The 17,925-nt window shown below is 39.9% G+C and overlaps 3 protein-coding genes across 10 annotated transcripts; 1 reads left to right on the forward strand and 2 right to left on the reverse strand.

Moving 5' to 3' along the window:
* Positions 1-2,019: 2,019 nt before the first annotated feature.
* LOC134875653 (eukaryotic translation initiation factor 5A-1) lies at positions 2,020-7,573 on the forward strand. 4 transcript variants are annotated; one of them, XR_010167253.1, is made up of 6 exons: positions 2,020-2,375; positions 4,015-4,186; positions 4,403-4,507; positions 5,238-5,369; positions 5,451-5,603; positions 6,319-7,573. XR_010167253.1 is itself a non-coding variant. In XM_063900244.1 (6 exons), the coding sequence occupies exons 2-5, from the start codon at positions 4,019-4,021 to the stop codon at positions 5,511-5,513; spliced, it is 468 nt and encodes a 155-aa protein (XP_063756314.1). In that variant the 5' UTR covers positions 2,020-2,375; positions 4,015-4,018; the 3' UTR covers positions 5,514-5,523; positions 6,319-7,573. The 4 variants fall into 4 exon arrangements, 3 of the variants coding, with proteins under 3 accessions (XP_063756314.1, XP_063756313.1, XP_063756315.1); XM_063900244.1 differs by having other exon boundaries at positions 5,451-5,523; XM_063900243.1 differs by lacking the exon at positions 6,319-7,573 and having other exon boundaries at positions 5,451-6,243.
* On the reverse strand, positions 7,041-11,740 carry gps2 (G protein pathway suppressor 2). Of its 5 annotated transcripts, none has more exons than XR_010167252.1 (11): positions 11,544-11,740; positions 10,919-11,036; positions 10,193-10,302; positions 9,980-10,095; positions 9,776-9,855; positions 9,616-9,695; positions 9,267-9,438; positions 8,866-8,949; positions 8,641-8,768; positions 8,389-8,484; positions 7,041-7,785 (listed from the first exon to the last, which is right to left on the reverse strand). XR_010167252.1 is itself a non-coding variant. In XM_063900242.1 (11 exons), exons 2-11 carry the CDS (start codon positions 11,010-11,012, stop codon positions 7,693-7,695), a joined length of 999 nt encoding a protein of 332 aa, XP_063756312.1. In that variant the 5' UTR covers positions 11,013-11,036; positions 11,544-11,740; the 3' UTR covers positions 7,041-7,692. The 5 variants fall into 5 exon arrangements, 4 of the variants coding, with proteins under 4 accessions (XP_063756312.1, XP_063756310.1, XP_063756311.1 ...); XM_063900242.1 differs by having other exon boundaries at positions 8,692-8,768; positions 9,983-10,095; XM_063900240.1 differs by having other exon boundaries at positions 8,389-8,496; positions 8,692-8,768; positions 9,983-10,095.
* A 1,249-nt stretch (positions 11,741-12,989) lies between these two features.
* Positions 12,990-15,851, reverse strand: gabarapa (GABA(A) receptor-associated protein a). The gene is made up of 4 exons (XM_063900246.1): positions 15,595-15,851; positions 14,256-14,334; positions 14,047-14,165; positions 12,990-13,940 (listed from the first exon to the last, which is right to left on the reverse strand). Exons 1-4 carry the CDS (start codon positions 15,682-15,684, stop codon positions 13,860-13,862), a joined length of 369 nt encoding a protein of 122 aa, XP_063756316.1. The 5' UTR covers positions 15,685-15,851; the 3' UTR covers positions 12,990-13,859.
* Positions 15,852-17,925: the final 2,074 nt, after the last annotated feature.

The following is a 17,925-nucleotide window of genomic DNA, read 5'->3' on the forward strand; positions in this document are numbered from 1 at the left end:
GGCCTTCTTCCTACACCGCTGGGTGTAGAGGTCCTCCATGGATGGCAGCTCCGTCCTGGTGATGTGCTGAGCAGTTTTCACCACCCTCTGTAGAGTCTTACGGTTGAGGGCGGTGCAACTGCCATACCAGGCGGTGATGCAGCCAGTCAGGATACTCTCGATGGTGCACCTGTAGAAGTTGCAGAGTATCCTGGAGTCCATGTTGAACTTCCGCAGCCTGCGGAGGAAGAAGAGCCGCTGTCGAGCCGTCTTGGATATGACATTACAGGCTTTAATAATTAATATCATTGCTTGCAGTAGCACAGTTGTGTTTCCGACCAATTTGCAGCTGATGATCAACTTTTAATAGAGTCAATTCAGTGGTTTTCTACCTGGAGATGGCCCCCCTTCAAAGGGCCACAAAATAAAACGTGGGAAATATTGTATAATTTCAACTCTCTCAAATTATCTCATAAATGTACGGGAGCAATGTCTCTTTGGTGGAACTGTTAACTCAAAGACATCTGAAAAATGACACGGGTCCCTATTATATGCCAGAGTAGTTTTTTTGTTAGTTTTTCTTAATGATATATTATTAGTAAGGATGAGCAATGTTAGTTTACAGTGACACATGATTACACCTTAGGATACATGTACTTGAGTCAAATGTACAATATTTTCCTCTGAAATGTAGATGAAAAGATGATCAGAAACGGGCTGATTTAAGGCATTTTTCAACCAGCCTAGCTATATCTAAATCCACCTTTGCTTTTCAATGTTATCCATTTACTTTATCATTACTGTGTTACATAGTTGAGTAATTACAGACCATATTGCATATTGATTCAGCTATGGCTTTCTGCTGTTCTGCAATGAATAAATACATTATCCTAAATTAAACATCAATGCTGGATTTGATTGCTGGATGAGCTGTCTGGAAATGTGTCTTTATGACCTGTAGAACTTTAGTGTTATTAAGCTCTAAAGGTTTGCCGTGGGTTTGGGTTAAAATGTCTTTATTGAGGATACAATAACTTTGCCTTTAACTGGCCTACAGCCCTGAGCACATAGGTCATAGATCTCTACTTTCATGGCTCTAAATTTAGCAGCAGTATAACTGCCAAGTTCGTTGAAACCATTCTTTGCAATGTGTCTCTGTATAGAAATAAATACGCTAATCATAAGTGCAATTATTATTAGCAGAGGGAATTAGAGGAGCATGCTGACATTTTGAAGATGCTGGGTTACTATAAGAAAGATGCACCTTGAACTTCCTTTTGGTCAATGGAAAGTACATAAACTGATATTCCTTACGCTTTCACTACATCTGGAAGAGAGCTGTTATACTTTAATATGCAAGTAAAAGGCTCTAGTGTCTCAGACATATGGAATATGGCAGCAAAACTTAAACTACCACTTTATTTTAATGAACAAACCAAATACTAATTAAGAAAATGTTGTATAAGCTCCATGCAAAATAAATAAGTCCAGAACACCTGAGTTTTTAAACTGCACTAGAATAAAAACCACCGAATGCAAATTCCTGAGGTTTGTCTCATGGGGCATTAGGATGAGAGCATTAGCATCAAGCTACGAAGTGAGCCAAGAGGAGACCGGAAACGTTGCAACTGCACCTTCAAAATAAGAGTGTATAATTACGCCACTTTGTTTTGATAAAAATAATAATATTAATCAATTTTATTTATGAGTGCAATTTGAATTTGAATTTAAAAAAAATTCAAGGTGCTATACAAAAAAATGGTAGCAAAATACATACATATTAGGATAAAAACATAATAAAATATGTGTTGGTGTTTAACTATATTTATAATAAATGTTTTTTAAATATGCATAATAATAATAATAATAATAATAATAATAATAATAATAATAATAATCAGTATTATTATCATCATTATTATTCTTATGTGACTCCATGAGCATTGTCCAATACAATTGTAATAACGTCGTTTACGTATGGGGATTTTATTGTGAAAGTTCCAACAGGAAGTTTAGTGTTTACTTTATTATGTTGGGGTCCTGACTCAGTGTTGAGGAGCTGGATGAGGGAGAGCCAGGGAAGGTGGAGACAGACTGTACAGAAACAGCGGGGTCCTGGGTGCTTCTTCTTGGCCCGGCGGCTGACTCACCGGTGTGTGCCTCTCTACGAGGTGAACCGCAACCTGGATAACCGAGCAGGGAGAGAAGAGGGGAGAGAAGCAACCATTATAGGAATGAAAGAGGAATAAAAAGAGGTAGCTGGAAGAAAAAGGGAGCGAGGTCGCCAAACGTGCCCGACGAGGAGGAGACAGACCCCGGCCAGACGAGCACAGATACAGGGGGAGAAAATAAAGGGAATATTAACCAAATAAGAGGAGAGAGGTCTTATCACTAGGGTAAGTTATTTATCAAAACATCGAATAGACGGGGCGTGTTTGCGCCTGAGCAGACGGGTTATCCTTTGCACATGTCTGTCTGCGGCTGGCATATTCCCTTTAAACGCCCCCCATCAAGTACCCTAATAACAAAGCTTTAACTTTAGAACTGGCAGCAGATCTTGCTATTTGTATCAACCCTAACAAGAGCTTAATTCTGACATGTGAGCTGAAATGGTACAATACTTGACTTTTAATTGTTTTAACATCGCAATACTTTGATTCATTTGACATGTAATATGAGGTTAACCGCTCATACACATGCCGCCGGCTGAACAGCCAGCATGTTCATCTAATACAGTATCTGTGGTTTACACTATCTACCACCAAAGCCATTACAAGTATTAGCCTAGTCATTATTCTACACGAGCGGGCCCGAACGCAAGCAATTTCCATATCCGTGGACGACAGGCTCAGGATTTCGATAACAATGATAGTTTACATGGAGCTTTACAGTAATATCGAGACAGGTTTAGGGGCCTCAGGTTATCATTTTGCCTGCATGTGTGTGTCAGACAGACCCGGGCCTGAGTACAGTCAGTGTGCGGGACACCGACCGGCGGGCCCGGGAACACACTGTACGTACTAGGCCACAATCTCATTCAACACTGCAGACACGCGCGCACACGCACGCACACACGCACACACACACACACACACACACACACACACACACACACACACACACACACACACACACCGCTGCATTTGGATCCAGTTTCATGGTCAGTGATGCTATCATAATGTAGTTTTGTAGAAGTATAAAGGAAAAATACTCAACTAAAGTAAAGTACCTCAAAATTCTACTTGAGTACAGTATTAGTAAATATATTTTGTTGATATCCACCACTGGTCAACAGCTGCTCTTAGTCCATAACATGTAAATTATATTTCCAGATGATTTGTTTAAATGCTGTGAGTGAAAGTTAGTGAAACCTTTTTCTTTTGTTCAGTTCTATTCTTTAAATATACAGGCTATTGTATTCGAGGTAGCTCAGGTGCCTCTGCCACATCACTGCCATTTAGAAAGTTTAACAACATACACACATTGATGACTAACACTACAGCTACATATTAAAACACACATTCTAACTTTGAATTTGTTTTAACGTATTCTATGAACAGGTTTGGCTTGCTAACAGCCATGTTTCTGTTGCTTTATTTAGCCCTGCCCTGTGCTCAGCCCTGAATGAAAGTGTCCTCAGTTAACCCTTACTTGGACTCACTTGTACAGAAACTACTTAGTGTGCATGCTAAAGAAATCCAATCATACATTTAGCTAAATATAGTTCAGGCTGCCCTGATGGTCAATACACATATCAGCCCCAATGAGATGATAGAATCAAATATGACAATATGTGCAGAAAGTTCTGTTTTACTGTCATGTCCACTCATTTATTAACCCATTTGAGGGATAGCCAGTGTGAGCATACTCATGAAGAACTAATTTTGCTCGGAACAATCTGAAGTGTTTGGAAAATTGCATCGCTAAATTCGTCTAATGTCAAAGTATGAAATGAATACACTTCCTAGCCCTGATGGTAACCTGAATCGAATCGATTATGAAAGTATATAACCTCCTGTGTGTTGGCCTTCACAGCAGCATGGCAGATGCAGAGCTGGACTTCCAGACCGGGGATGCCGGAGCCTCCGCCACCTACCCCATGCAGTGCTCTGCTCTGCGTAAGAACGGCTTTGTGGTGCTGAAAGGCCGACCCTGCAAGATCGTTGAGATGTCCACCTCCAAGACCGGCAAGCACGGCCACGCTAAGGTCAGTACGTCCTGCAGTGCTGGGACACAAGGAAGCTGATATACAAAGACATATTAGAGGGCTTCAGTGCATAACTATGACAAACAACTGAAGTGTAAACTGTACATTTTGACTCACTCTGAAATAAACACAAGTTCAGAGTTTGCTAAATGAATACACATCTATGCGCCATTTAGCTAATGGTTCATCCTTTCTGTCTGTTTTTTGCTCGCACAGGTCCACATGATCGGTATTGACATCTTCTCTGGTAAGAAGCATGAAGATATCTGTCCCTCCACCCACAACATGGACGTCCCCAACATCAAGAGAATGGATTACCAGGTGAGACAGCATGATGAATTGTTAAAATACATCATTAAATAGGTCTGTCAAATAACACACTACCAGGACAGTTTTTCCTTTCAAAAGTCAAAAGGATAGGTTTGTTACCACAGAATGCTCAACACTAATGAAAATACATACTCTTAATAACATATATACACATATTTTAAGTCAATGTGGAGGAAAACTAGGGCTGCCTGCTCTCAGTCAGTAATTATGGCTTGATGAGAAACTTTTGTAATGGACTGCCTGAGGGGAAGGAGTTTAGGGAGTAGGAACATCTCAAATATCACAGCAATTTTCACAGATTTGCACAAGCTTTCCAGACATAATTCTGCATGGCTGCTGGAGGGGGGAAATATTAAAGTTAGATGATTATTCGCAAAAGTCCCATGATTATTGGTCAACTATGAATTTCTCAGGAAGACTGTTTCCCTTACACTGGTGCTCTCCCGCTACCAGCCTAGCACCAACGCAGACAAAGTTAGCTAGTTGCTGGTTAGTAACTATAGAGTATAAAGCAGGTTCAACCAGTTTTTGCAGGTTTCCCCACCCTAGATTTAAAGGGTGTACACAGCCACATGATCAGTGGGATCATACCTCTGCATACATGCATGCTCACTCAATGACGGTTAGTTCAGTGGTTACGAAAAACATTACACCTGCATAAATCTATATGCAGTTTTGCTTACTCACTTACTTACTGTTTCCTACGTTTCCCCTCTGTCAGCTGATTGGGATCCAGGAGGGCTACCTGTCCCTGCTCCAGGACAGCGGGGACGTGCGAGAGGACCTGAAGATTCCAGAGGGAGACCTGGGCAAAGAGATAGAGAGCAAGCACGAAGCTGGCGAGGAGATCCTGGTCCGTGCTGTCACTTGAATAAACAAAATGTGTACACGCTCAATAAAAGAGGCTTATATAACCTGTCTTTTTCTCCTTCAGATCACTGTTCTAAATGCAATGGATGAAGAATCTGCAATCGGCATCAAAGCCTTGGGTAAATGAGCCACTGCAGGTAAATACAGAGCCAACAGCTGTATCCATAAGCAGCACCCCTCCAAAACTACCGCCTGACCCGCGCCTGCCTGAAGACGAGTATGTGTGTGTGTGTGTGTGTGTGTGTGTGTGTGTTTGAGTGTTACACCACAGGCCACCAGCATGTGCCATGCCAGTGTGAGTGTGTGTGACGTCATACAGTTGTTCATCATTGGACCGGGGGGGAAGGCAACTCCAGTCAACAAGATGCAAGTCCAAAAAAACGTCACTTTAAAATGTTATTGATCATTATGAAAAATCCACTACACTGGAAATATCCATATAAGTGCATAATGACTTTACTGTGTATATATTTGTGTACACTGGATTTATTGAGATAACCTGAAGATGTAAAGGTTTAAATGCACAAATGTAGCTAATTGGCTGAGTGTATTGAAAATGTAAAGCCTGAATGAGGTGATGGTTCCTAAGCTGTGTGCCACTGAGGATTTGCCTACTCCTTAAAGCACTTTTTGTCTCATGTTAGCACTATTATGAGCAACGTTATGTTTCTTTGTGTGGGTCGCACTTCATTTTACAGCCTGATCTAGTCTGTTGCTTCCTGTAGTTGTTGGGTCAAACTTTTACGCATTTTATTTCCTGAAAACTGTGGGCTGTAGGATAAACTGTCCATGTTCAAAACTGTCGGTTGTGCAACGAGGATGGTTAATACACTGTTATCATTAAAAAAAAAACATTACCTGTGTTTATTTTGTACTTTCTTCTGACTTTTCTATCCTCTTTCTTGTCTTTCCTTCTTGTAATTCTGTTTCAGGGGCAAGCGAGACGCACTGGACCTGGGGGAAAGGAGGGGATAATGCCTCGTCAATGCTCTTCTCCCTGTGTCTGTCTTTGTTTTCTCCTCTGCCTCATTTTTCTTCTTTGGGTTCAATTAGATAAATCAACTTTCATAAATAATTGAAAATGTCTACCGTAAAGATTCTCTATGTACAAACCGCATCTGACTGGACGACGATGTAAATAGATGAAAAAAGGTGCGAAGAAAGCTTTTAGAAATGAATGATGGGTGTACAAACAGTAGCTCCTACCATCAGGGAAAGAAAGGGGGTGGTGTCTTTATACGTTCCAGTTTTATGAAGGGCTTTAAGTCCGATCTGTTGAGGCTTGTTCAGTGAGTACCGTACAGTACCTCTTCTCTGTATGACCCTCCTGCTGTTTAGTTCCTCACCTGAAATGTGTCTTTACCAACATGGCACTGCCAAGGTTCAGTCTCTTTTTGTCTCAAGGTTTCCAAAAGAAAGAAAACTAGCTACAAGAACAAGTTGCCCTCTGTTTAAAAAGTCCTTCAAAGCCCTTTTTCGGAGAGCCTTTCCCTGAAACCGAGTCGGATTTCATTTTCATGCTCCTGATCCCCGAGCGCTGATTCAGGAGGCAGCAGATAACTCGTGGCAGTTTGGTATCCTTTCTTTGTGTTCGTACAGCAAAAGCCAAACTGTGCAGAAAGTCTCAAAAAAGAATAAAGATGAAACTGTTGGATTTTCTGTTTGCATATTGTTTTTATTTAGCAACTTAAAGTGTTAAAACAGCCGACTTCTGTAGAAGAGGAAAACACTGGAAAAATCTGTTATTTTGTCAGAAAAGTCATTTTAATGTCATTTGCGGTAACCAAGCGTTATTGATCTAATGTGATCAACGAGTCAGCAACAGTGGAATAGAGTCTTTCAGTTTCAGTTGGATTCATCCGTGTGAGTGACTGTTTGCTGATTTAATCCAAAAACATCATAAAATGATTAAGTTCAACTGAATATTTTTCCATTAAAAGCCACTGCGCAAACACTGAATCCTCCTCTCATAGTAATGAATGTTAGTATACAAAGGATAAGCTCTGTTTCATGAAGATATTAACATGTTAATGCACATGAGCACATTCACAACTGCTGTACAGTGTAGTTAAAATAACAACCTACTTTACAAATTGAGTTTTGTAAAAAAAAAAAAGTCTACCGAAGCATGTAGTCGACAGATCGCTTTAAGAAAGTCAACAAAAACAAACTGTACAGGATATAAAACACCAATCAGATGGCACAATAATGACTTTCTGCTGAAATCAATCGATTACTTGTTGAAAAAGGTTCTCCAGAATCTTGAGTGAAGTGTCTGCGGTGGTGAAGATGAAGGTGAGGGTGAGTTACTTCCCGTGGTGGTAGAACCTCTGCCCGCTCTGGCTGTGGGGGAGGAAGCCGTGGCGAGGAGCAGCCTGGGGAGAGCTCTGGAATGAGGCCTGGTGGTGGAAACATGGAACAACATGATGACAGAGCGAATTTACAAACAGAAAATGAAGTGAACATGAACAGAAACACATGTTGACAGTATGTGGTGTTGATATAGAACCGAGAGGTGGAGGAGTAATGTATCTAAAACAGGCAGATCGAAAAAGATTCTGAAAATGGGGCACATTTTATTGCAAGACATTATAACCTTGTCAGGGATCAGCTGTAAACAAGGGTTGAGTTTAAATAATTCAAATGCAAAGCAGAAAAAGCATTTGTCGCATGTTTCTGCATCATCGCCTGCCAGACAGGAAAACAATGACTTAACAGTTCCATTCGAAATGATTAATTGGCTAAATATACAAGTTATCAGCCGTTTGCAATAAACAAATTACACAAGAACAGTTTAAGTAGTTCTATGAAACACTATTATTAAGCTATAATTAAAAACCTTCAAGCTGACGCACTTAAATGGTTATGATAATTATACTTATGACAGGAAACACAACTGCTGGATGAGGCCTCAGGATGCCTTTAGTCATTCTGATAGCATCACTGATTAAATGGCAGAACTAGAGAGGGAGTGAGAATGAAAAGTGAGTTTGGGGATTCACCTTTGCAGTGGGGATCTGGACCCCCATGGAGGGGGTGGGCAGCAGTCCCGGAGCTGACGGGTGCATGGCTGGTGGATGCATGGGCCTCAGAGCGCCCTGTGAGAACATCAACGAGACAGAACAGAGAAACAGAAGTGTAATCAGAGGAGGAAGGGATGACCTGAAGAAAAGAGCAGGTAATGAAGTCTATGCTAGCTGCTTCAATCATGTCACACCAAACATTTTTATTTTGATGTTAAGTCTGATACTTACGAATAATAATACTATGATTTGAAGGACTCAATTTGATATGTCATTTCTTACTGCATCGGTAAAGCCGGACTGTTGGTTGGCATGTTCCAGCTGCTTCTGGAGGGGGATCCCTGCTCCAGGAATATACCCTGCATGAGATACAGGGTTTACTATTTATTAACCAACAATCAATTACGTTGAAAACAGACACCACGGTCGGGTTATTTTTCAAAACTCAATACTGACCAGGCTGGGAGGTGAAGTGACTGTGGACAGGGTATCCAGCCTGCTGGTGGGGGAGGTACTGCATGGCCTGAAATGCAGACGCACCTGTGGGAGAACAAAAGCAACTTTGTCTCGTCCTCTGACTAATACATTTGGGAATATTTCAAAACATAAAAGGGAAATCTTGATTTTTTTTTTGACTGATGCTGTTTCTCAATTGGGGACTTTCCTTGGAAGACTGCATTTGGTTTACTGTGAATCAACTGGTTACTCATTTTTGCCATACCTGACATTAGAACACACTTATGCACTAGAAATAGCAAATGTAAGAACAGAAGTATGCAAAATTGAGACAGTTTGTTTTTACTTTACTACATAATTTCCATTTGGTTTTCTATGACACTTAAACAAAGTTATGTTACCTCTGATCTGAGAGCTGCTGGCGAAACTGACAGGTACTGATGGTCCGGCGGCGTAGGTGGAGGGGTGCTGGGCCTGAGCCACTCCATAGGGCTCGTGGACCCCCTGGCTCCCGCTGAACTGTCCATGCTCTGCCGGGCTTGAGCCGAAGCCGGGGGTCTGATAGTGACGTGCCTGAAACAGGAGGAAGAGGAGGGTTAAACTGTGTTGTATGCAACAGTGGTGTCCAAATATCGATCCCCTTAAGCACAACGACTTAAAACATATGAGAAAGGGCAAATCTGAGAAATCTCTAAAACACAAAGGCTTTTTTGAATCCATATCAGTTTGAAACACAAAAGGTGAACTCACTGGAATCACAGCAGCGGGGAACAGCTGTTTACTACGTTCTCCGAGAAGTGCACCAGGTCGACTGTGGCTGACTGGACTGCCTGAGAGAAGCAAAGACAGGATGAGAATACAATTTTTCCAGATATCCCAGAAGCATATGAATACTTCGAAACAGCCGTACCTTGAATGCTGAGAAGGTGCTGCCCTGCGTGCATGGGCAGGCTGGGTTGGTAGCTCGCCGACGTCAACGTTGTGATGTCACTGGAAAAGAACAAAAATGCAAATGAATACCAAAAATACTTCAGCTAAATGCTTAGTTTATTAACAGAATTCTGTCATACCGTTATGTACTGAAAGTACTGAAAAAAAGCTGCGTCATCCTTACTACCTCTGCTCCTTTCTCCGCCTCTTTTCCTCTTCATGAAGTACTTTCTTCAGCTGTAAGAAGAGCTGGTGTTTCTCCTCCTGAAGTCCCTGCAGTTTCTCCCCCATCTTCATTACCTAAACATTTGTTTGGGAATCAGAGAATAAGATAACAAGTTGCCATGGTGTATATAATTGTTCCAAACCAAAATGCAAATAATATTTTTCTTCAAACCTGTTCTTTTGTTTCCTCCAAAGACATCCTCTCCTCTATTTCTTTCGTCCTCTTCCTCTCCTCCTCCTCTTTCATCTTCTGTTCCATCATTTTGTCCACCTCTTCCTCCTCTAAAAGATCACACAAGTTGTAGTAATGGTCAAAATACATTCAAATCCCTAAAATACCCAATGTAGTGATTTCTAGAAGTAAATTGTACTTGATATCGGGAATGAAAATAATTTGTTTTGCAGATCCTACTTAAATAAATAGTGTTGTTTCCAATTTCATTATCCCTTAAGGGTAATAGCTGTCTACATGTGAAAAATGTTTAGAAATGTGAATTATAAGTATTCCACTCTGCTGAAATGGGTTTCTAATGTTAATTGCACACATTCCAATTTTGCCATTTAGAAATCAATAAGCATTAGCTTTTCTGGATTCCTAGTATCTCAAAAGGTACTATCTTAAGTTGTGAGGTCACCTGCAGTCATGCAAAAAGACAGACATCAATAACAACATATGATGTAATATTTTTGAGTGAGAAGAGAGATTTGCATATTTACGCGAATAGTAAGTAGATGTTTGGGAAGGAAAACAGACTAAATGGCAAATAATAAGTCAGGAAACACATTCATATTAACTAAAGTGAAACGTAATATTTGCAGTGAGAAGTACAGGTTAGTACCTCTGCAGTTGTGACAGTGTTTGCTCGGTTAGCCCAGTGTTAAACACAGGCGCACATACCTTGTCTCTTGCGCTCCCTCTCCCTCATGATGTGCTTGTGGAGGGCTCGGGCCATCGCGTTGGAAAGCTTGGGTCTCTCCAGAAGGGCGGGCATAGTGACAGGAAGTGGAGGGGCCAGCTAGAGTAGATATAACATTCAGTTTTAAAGTAGAAGAGATTAAAACGTATAATACACGTAACGGTGTCAATAAAGGAGTTGCCGAGACACCTTTCTACTTACACCCAAACTCTGTTGTTAATGCTTTTTTTTTTGTTTTGTAATTTGAATGTCTATAAAGACATAAACAGTTGTATTTTATTGTATTTATACTTTATCCATTCAATTCAAAAATATGTCATGCTACCTATCACTGGAAATACCAATGGTGAAAGGCCTTGCTATTAGGCTAACAGCTAGGTTAGAAGTGTTAGCTCTGGCTGCTAGACGACAGTATATTTATTTATAATGCATCATCGAGCTTGTATAGTTAAGTACGCATATCTGTGTAGCAAATATGTGTAAAGCAGCATCAACTGTTTTATTTTCCAACATGCCCTACACAGCAAACGTTAACTGGAGTTAGCTAGCTGCAAAGCATTAATGGCTTATTTTCGGCGGAGTGATGAAATGAAATACAAATCTTACTTTTGTTGCTTCGATGGTCGTTCAGTAAAAACCTAACCGTCGTGCGGTTTTAAATTCGATGCAAGTCAAGTGTGTTTTGATCAGTTGAACAAACGAAATTCACCCAAAATATAAACAGTCATAGAGGTTTTCAGCCCGGGTGATAATGTTGCGCTTCCGGTTCCAAGCAAGACATCCGATGTATCCCAACGAACTGCATTGTGGGTATTGTATTTTTGCCTGATTTTATTTTGTCTAAATATTAAAAAGCGAACACGTCTATTTTTTTATTTTTTTTTACAAAGATATATACAGTCTAAGAAAGACACTTATTATTCTATATAGAAGTAAGAACATTTTAGACAAATTATGCTCCATTTTTGTATCTCAGGATGTTGTTTTTCACAATAAAAACAAAGGTGAAACACCAATATCAAATATAGACTATAAATAATCACAAATGGATTTTTGAAAAATTGCACTATTTTTCTATTCTTAGTGACTTTTCTTTTGCAGATTCCAATAGAAAATAAATAATGTACCGTCCCTGGGTGGGCTCGAACCCCCAACCTTTCGGTTAACAGCCGAACGCGCTATGTGAGTCGCAGTTGGGCGTGGTTTCAATGAATAATCCCTCCCAGAGAACATTGTTTACAGGTTCTGGTCTTGTTTTGGCTCATTTGGTGAAAAATGTCATTACATACCTGAAACAAACCATGAATAACGTTCCCTTCCGCCACCCAGGTGTTTTTGCATTTACGAAAAGTAATTTATACGAAGGTTCTTTTAAAGTTGTTTCTTTCCAAAAACCACTCGGGGAGGCAGAGCAGAGGCATACCATTTTTAAACATGACCATAACATCAGAAGGCTAGTTGTACTGTTAAATGAAACACAGAGGATAATGATAGATTTCGATTAAATTCATTTTAGGCTACTGTTTTAGGAACCATGGGCTACTTTATGGTCTGCTTCCTGTGGATCTTAGAGCCACCAAAATTGAGATGTAGAAGTAATGTTCTGTACTATAAAATAGTTAGTAGCACTTGAGAATTGAGCCAATTTGAAACTACTGCACCTACAATGGCTTTGCATAATGGATTTGAATATATCTGCACTGTTGTTGTTCGAGTTTGTATCTTTATGGTTTAGTGCCATTTGAATAAAAAAGCCAAGAAAATGAACTTTCATCTAAATTTCATTGTTCATTTGAGCAGTCACACTTTTCTGACCTTTTGAATTAAACATTTGTTGGATATTTTTTCTCCATTTTGTAAGGCTCACTATTTTTTCAAGTGTCCGTAATATCTGTTTACAGGCCACTAATGCAAATACAGTGTTGTTCAGTTAGGGGTCCATCAACAACTTAGCACTTAGCTTATCACAAGGAAAATTATATATCTTCCAAAAATAATAACCCTGTGACAAAGATGATGAATACAATATCCAATAAAGACAAGAAACACAGGTAGCTTTTAATCACATTTTATCATGTATGGTGATGAATGGAGAGAAAGAGCCAGTAATGCAGCTGTATACAGAGTTCAGATCTATTTTTTTCTTTTAAAAAAAGGAGACAAACTTAAAAAAAGAGAAAATTGCACACAGCTTTACAATACCTTTTAGAAATTAAGCCATCTAAATTAACAATAACAACAACAATAATCATAGTAGCAGTCAACAAAATAATCTTACCACCTAAAGCAGAGGATGATTATTTAGTCTGAATTATATTACACTCCTTGCTAAGGTCGGATGCAGGGCAGCCCACTAAATTCATATTCAGACTTCAGTTTTTTCTAGGAAAAGAACTGCTGCAAAAGTTATCCTTTACTTTGCCCGAGACAAAAATGGCCTTCACCTTGTAGATGCTATTCATTTCCTAACCTAAACTCAAAACCCACTTCATATAGTCCTGCAAGGCAGCAGTTTGGACAAACAAAAATCTATCTTCATTGTCAACTAGATCTGATTGGAACTCAATTACTATGTTTTTCTTCACTTAACCCCGGGGTAAATATTTACGGCTTGGTTCTAACATTACTTTGTTATTCCTGATCAGTTTGTAAAGCATTATCAATTACGACACTAGAAAAACAACTGGCCACGAGACCACTTAGATCATGCCGCTAGTGAAAAGTGGAGGCAAATACAATTCAGACTGCAGAATAATAGAGACATATATGGATGGGAGAGGGGTATTGTATGGGTGGTGAAAGTGCATTTGACATATTTTTACTCTGGGAACTCTAAGCTGCTCGGCTGGATTTAATATTTAAATGAATGCACGGTGGAGGTCTCAGAAACGTGGGTAGTGGTTGTGGGGGATGGTAGTGGGATCAGATTTCCCTTTGGCTGCTCCCGTACACACTCTCATCACTGTAGGCAATGTAGAGGAAAAAGTCCTCTTCATGGTGCTCCTGAGAAATGGTAATAAAAAAAGATGTTAGTATGACATATGACACAACACACGGGTAAAGACATGGTCTGAGAGAGCAGGTCAGTGAGGTAGAAAATGAGTCTTGCCTGGTACAACAGTCCCATGGTAGCTGAGGTGGGTGGAATGACGTTGTTTACAAAGAAGAAGAGCGCGTCCTCAGCCCGCAAGTGGATTCTTTTTCGGATGAGGAAGTAAAACTGTCCCACTGTTAAAAAGAGAGTCAACAACATTTTATTTATTGTCTTCCTAGGGTCTTATGAAAGTCCAGGAACTTGGCACGTGGCACAATATTTACCTGTCAGGTCGGAGGGGACAAGGTATTTCTTCTTGTCCAGATCACCTATTCTGGCTTTGGGGGCTTTCTCCACAATTACCTGAAAAAAGAACCATTGCACATGTCCTTAGCAAATTAACATAGCACATTTTCCACTGAACTAACAATACATATGTAAATAAAAGGGTAAGTACTTCCACCTTTCTAAGAAAAGGGATCTGAAATCAACACAATGTCAACACAAGCGAGGACGGAAACATTTTTAAACAAGAAAAGGCTTTTGATTTGAACAGTATCTGGAGCCCAGTAGTTTGTGATTCGTCAGTTAGTAAACAATCACTGTTCTGACTAAATACTGTAGGAGCACAAAAATATAACTGCTTTAAGGTTCCTGTATTTAGTCTAAAAATAGGAGTACAACCTGAATACTACCTGCCCACACACCAGCATTGACATGCCATCATCATGCATGAGTGATTGGTTATTGGCCAGAAAATTAACGAGCAACCACAAATACTTATTCTTTTTATTTCGCCAAGAATTTCTTTTGGTTCCAGCTTGTCAAATGTGAAAATCTTTATGACAACAAATATATATATTTAAGTTTTGGACTAAAGATCAGACAAAACAAGGCAGCTATTAATTGGGAAAGATTATAGTTCTACTCAATCATCGAAAAATCATTAGACAGACCACACCATGTTTGTTATGCCTATGACTGATAAGCGCTCTAAAATGAAACTGGATTGCTCTGGAAAAAACACATCAAGCTCGTCATACATAACAGAAAGACCTTAACATACGGACATTCTTGTTGGTTCAGCTGGAGTCGCAAAAATCCCTTGTATTTGGTGGACTAAATCACCTTTATCCAAGAGCCAGGGCGACGTAAACAAGTATCCTGTCTGTTGACGCATACTATTTTAAGGTGCACTGCCGTTTCAACATACAGCCTCAAACTACACCCATATTCACGTTCAATCCACATCCAGTATGAACGCCTTACACTGTATAACCAAGACGATCATTATAACAACTGTGGGGTAATATTATTTATGATTTTGTAATGTTATCTTTAAAATAAATACATACACGGAAGGATTACACAAAGCTATCACTAGCTGGCCTGCTAGGTGCGGCCGCTGGTTCACCTCTATCTTTGTTAGCTGGCTGAGTGTTGTTTACTAACGTGGCAGTCAACTATGGTGAAAGATAATCATTTTGGGATATGGCTACAACTTCACCAAATGATTATAGGAAGATGGTCTTTGCGTAGAAAAGATGTCATTAACAATTGCCTAGCATTAGCATTAGCATTGCAACATATATCGCGTAAGCAAGCTAACGTTAGCATACTTACAGGTACCCTGTCCGGATACTTCTTCCTTATTTTCTCGCCTTCAGACCGCCTTTTCTCAAAAGGATGCTCTTCTTTGTACTGGAACTTCATTGTTAAAAGAGATGACGGACAACAAGTCGGCCACTCCCAAATCGTATGATAACGGTGTGCTAAAGGGACTCCTCGAATCGTTGACACTCTCGACAAAAACAAACGTTGCTAACTAGCCTAAGCTCGCCTCAGCTGTTTTCCTAGTGCGACTGCTGCGGAGGGATACAATAACAACATGACGTTGCAGAGGGTCTACTTTGCAGTGTTGACATGACGCTATCCCAGACCACGTAAACTTTTAGTTCTGACAAGGGGTATTCATTTAATTGGAATGTGTTCCTTTTATATGAAGATTTAAAAAAAAGATTTGTTAGGTATAGGATGACCATTTTCTTTGGAACTATTTTATTTTGATCAAGCGCTGCGGGTACAGACAAAAGTCAAGGCAGTGAAGAGGCAGCTGTCCTTGTCATATGACCGAGGCCCAGCAGTTAGCAGCTAGAGCAGAGAAACTGAAAAACATGCGATACTAAACTGGGAATTTGGCTGTAAAAAAATAATAATGCTCTAAATCTGGGCCAAAACACATTCAGCAAGTCCTCAAAAACGGGGAATATTATAAAAGGAATGTATATTGACTTACTATCCGAACTCAGTGTAGAATAAGATGGCTTAAAGTTTCCAATGTCCTATGTTGCCACAGCAGACAAAACAAGTATTCTGTAAGATTACTTATTCGACCCGTTTTTTGAAAGAATAAAAAGGAAGGGTAGTGTAACAAATCAAGGCGGGGGATTTTCCAGTGGGCAACAAACTTTTTTAATGGATTGTATTCTGGTTTAAGAAACCACTGGGAATATTATAGGAACAAATTCCAATATTAAGTGTCTATAAGGTAAATACTGCCATGTTTCCATGTCCTCAAGCAGAATGGTTAAGGTTGTGCATGTGACTCAGTGCTCTGACTCACTGTTAACTACTCATATGACAACTCCACCTCAAATGTGGTTTATGCTTTGACAGACAATCTGAAAAGTCCCTCTGACTTCTCTTAACAATCAATACATTCTGGCAGGAAACCACAATAACTGATGATTTAAGTGATCATAGTAAAGTGTTATGCTGAGTGTTGAGTCGGTTGTGGACTAAGTTTCCCCCCCCCAGTTGGATTACAAGCAAGCTGTACAGTAAATTGTGAGTCTTACTAAGAGGCGGGTTATTGTGGGAATTCAGGTATGACTGATCAACATCATCCTAAATGAAAGCCCTACATCATCAGGGAAGAATTCCAAGTAAAACCTACCCGTAAGACAAACCATTTAGTTACCTCACTAACAACCGACTCTGCAATAAGGCCTACTCAGCAGCTACAGCTCACTCCTGCACCAGTCTGTTAAACTCCTGTTTAAAGTTATAGTAATCACCTTTCCTCCCTTTTCCAGGAACTGTTGACAAATGCAGCAAAAGAGGTGAAATGGGTGACTAGCCTGCAATAGTATTGTTGCTTACCCCTGCCCTTGAATATACAATCAAGATTAATGTCTTAAACTTAAATGTTAAAGAATTAAACAGCTTAAACCGCATCTGTTAAGCAGCCACTCAGTAAATGTGCAATTATTGGTAAACATGTTCAGGCTCTTACCTGTGTGCAATGACAAAAGAGATACATCACATAGTTTTGATGTACCTATAAAAGAATGAGGCTTTAATATGCACATAAAGCTTTAAAAGGTGATATTTACATACACTTACAGGTACATACGGTCAGCTGCACGTTTACCAGATACATTTAGCTAAAACTATAGCAGTGTTTTTACAACAGTCCTGCAATAAATCCTATCCCATGAGGGTTATATTGCGTTACTATTGAGGTAACTGACCAATAGAAGTGTTGGTTCAACATAATGATAATTCTGGAGGCTGTAGTTTGGGGTGCAATAACTGTCGGTATGATGCAACTCATTAGCACCAGATGTTATCCTCCAATATGATCCCAGTGGAATAAACCCCTCTCCCATTAATATTGAACCTGTTGCTTCAGACTGCATTAGTTTTAGCTAGCTGTTTCTATTAACCAGCAGGTGAGTGTAAATCAATATACACACATAACAGGCTATTAGGGCCATATAAGGCTCTTAACAGATGCTGATGTTTCCTTTTCCACGTTGCAGTTTTCCTTTCCCTGCAGTTTCCTGTCTCACCACATGATGGCAGCACATGATCAGAAAAACTCGAACTTATTACCTAAATCTGAAACTGTGAGGACCCATTGGACCTCCCTCTTACCATAGCAAGGGTAAT

This window comes from Eleginops maclovinus, chromosome 14 (assembly GCF_036324505.1).
Source record: "Eleginops maclovinus isolate JMC-PN-2008 ecotype Puerto Natales chromosome 14, JC_Emac_rtc_rv5, whole genome shotgun sequence".
Lineage (NCBI taxonomy): Eukaryota > Metazoa > Chordata > Actinopteri > Perciformes > Eleginopidae > Eleginops > Eleginops maclovinus.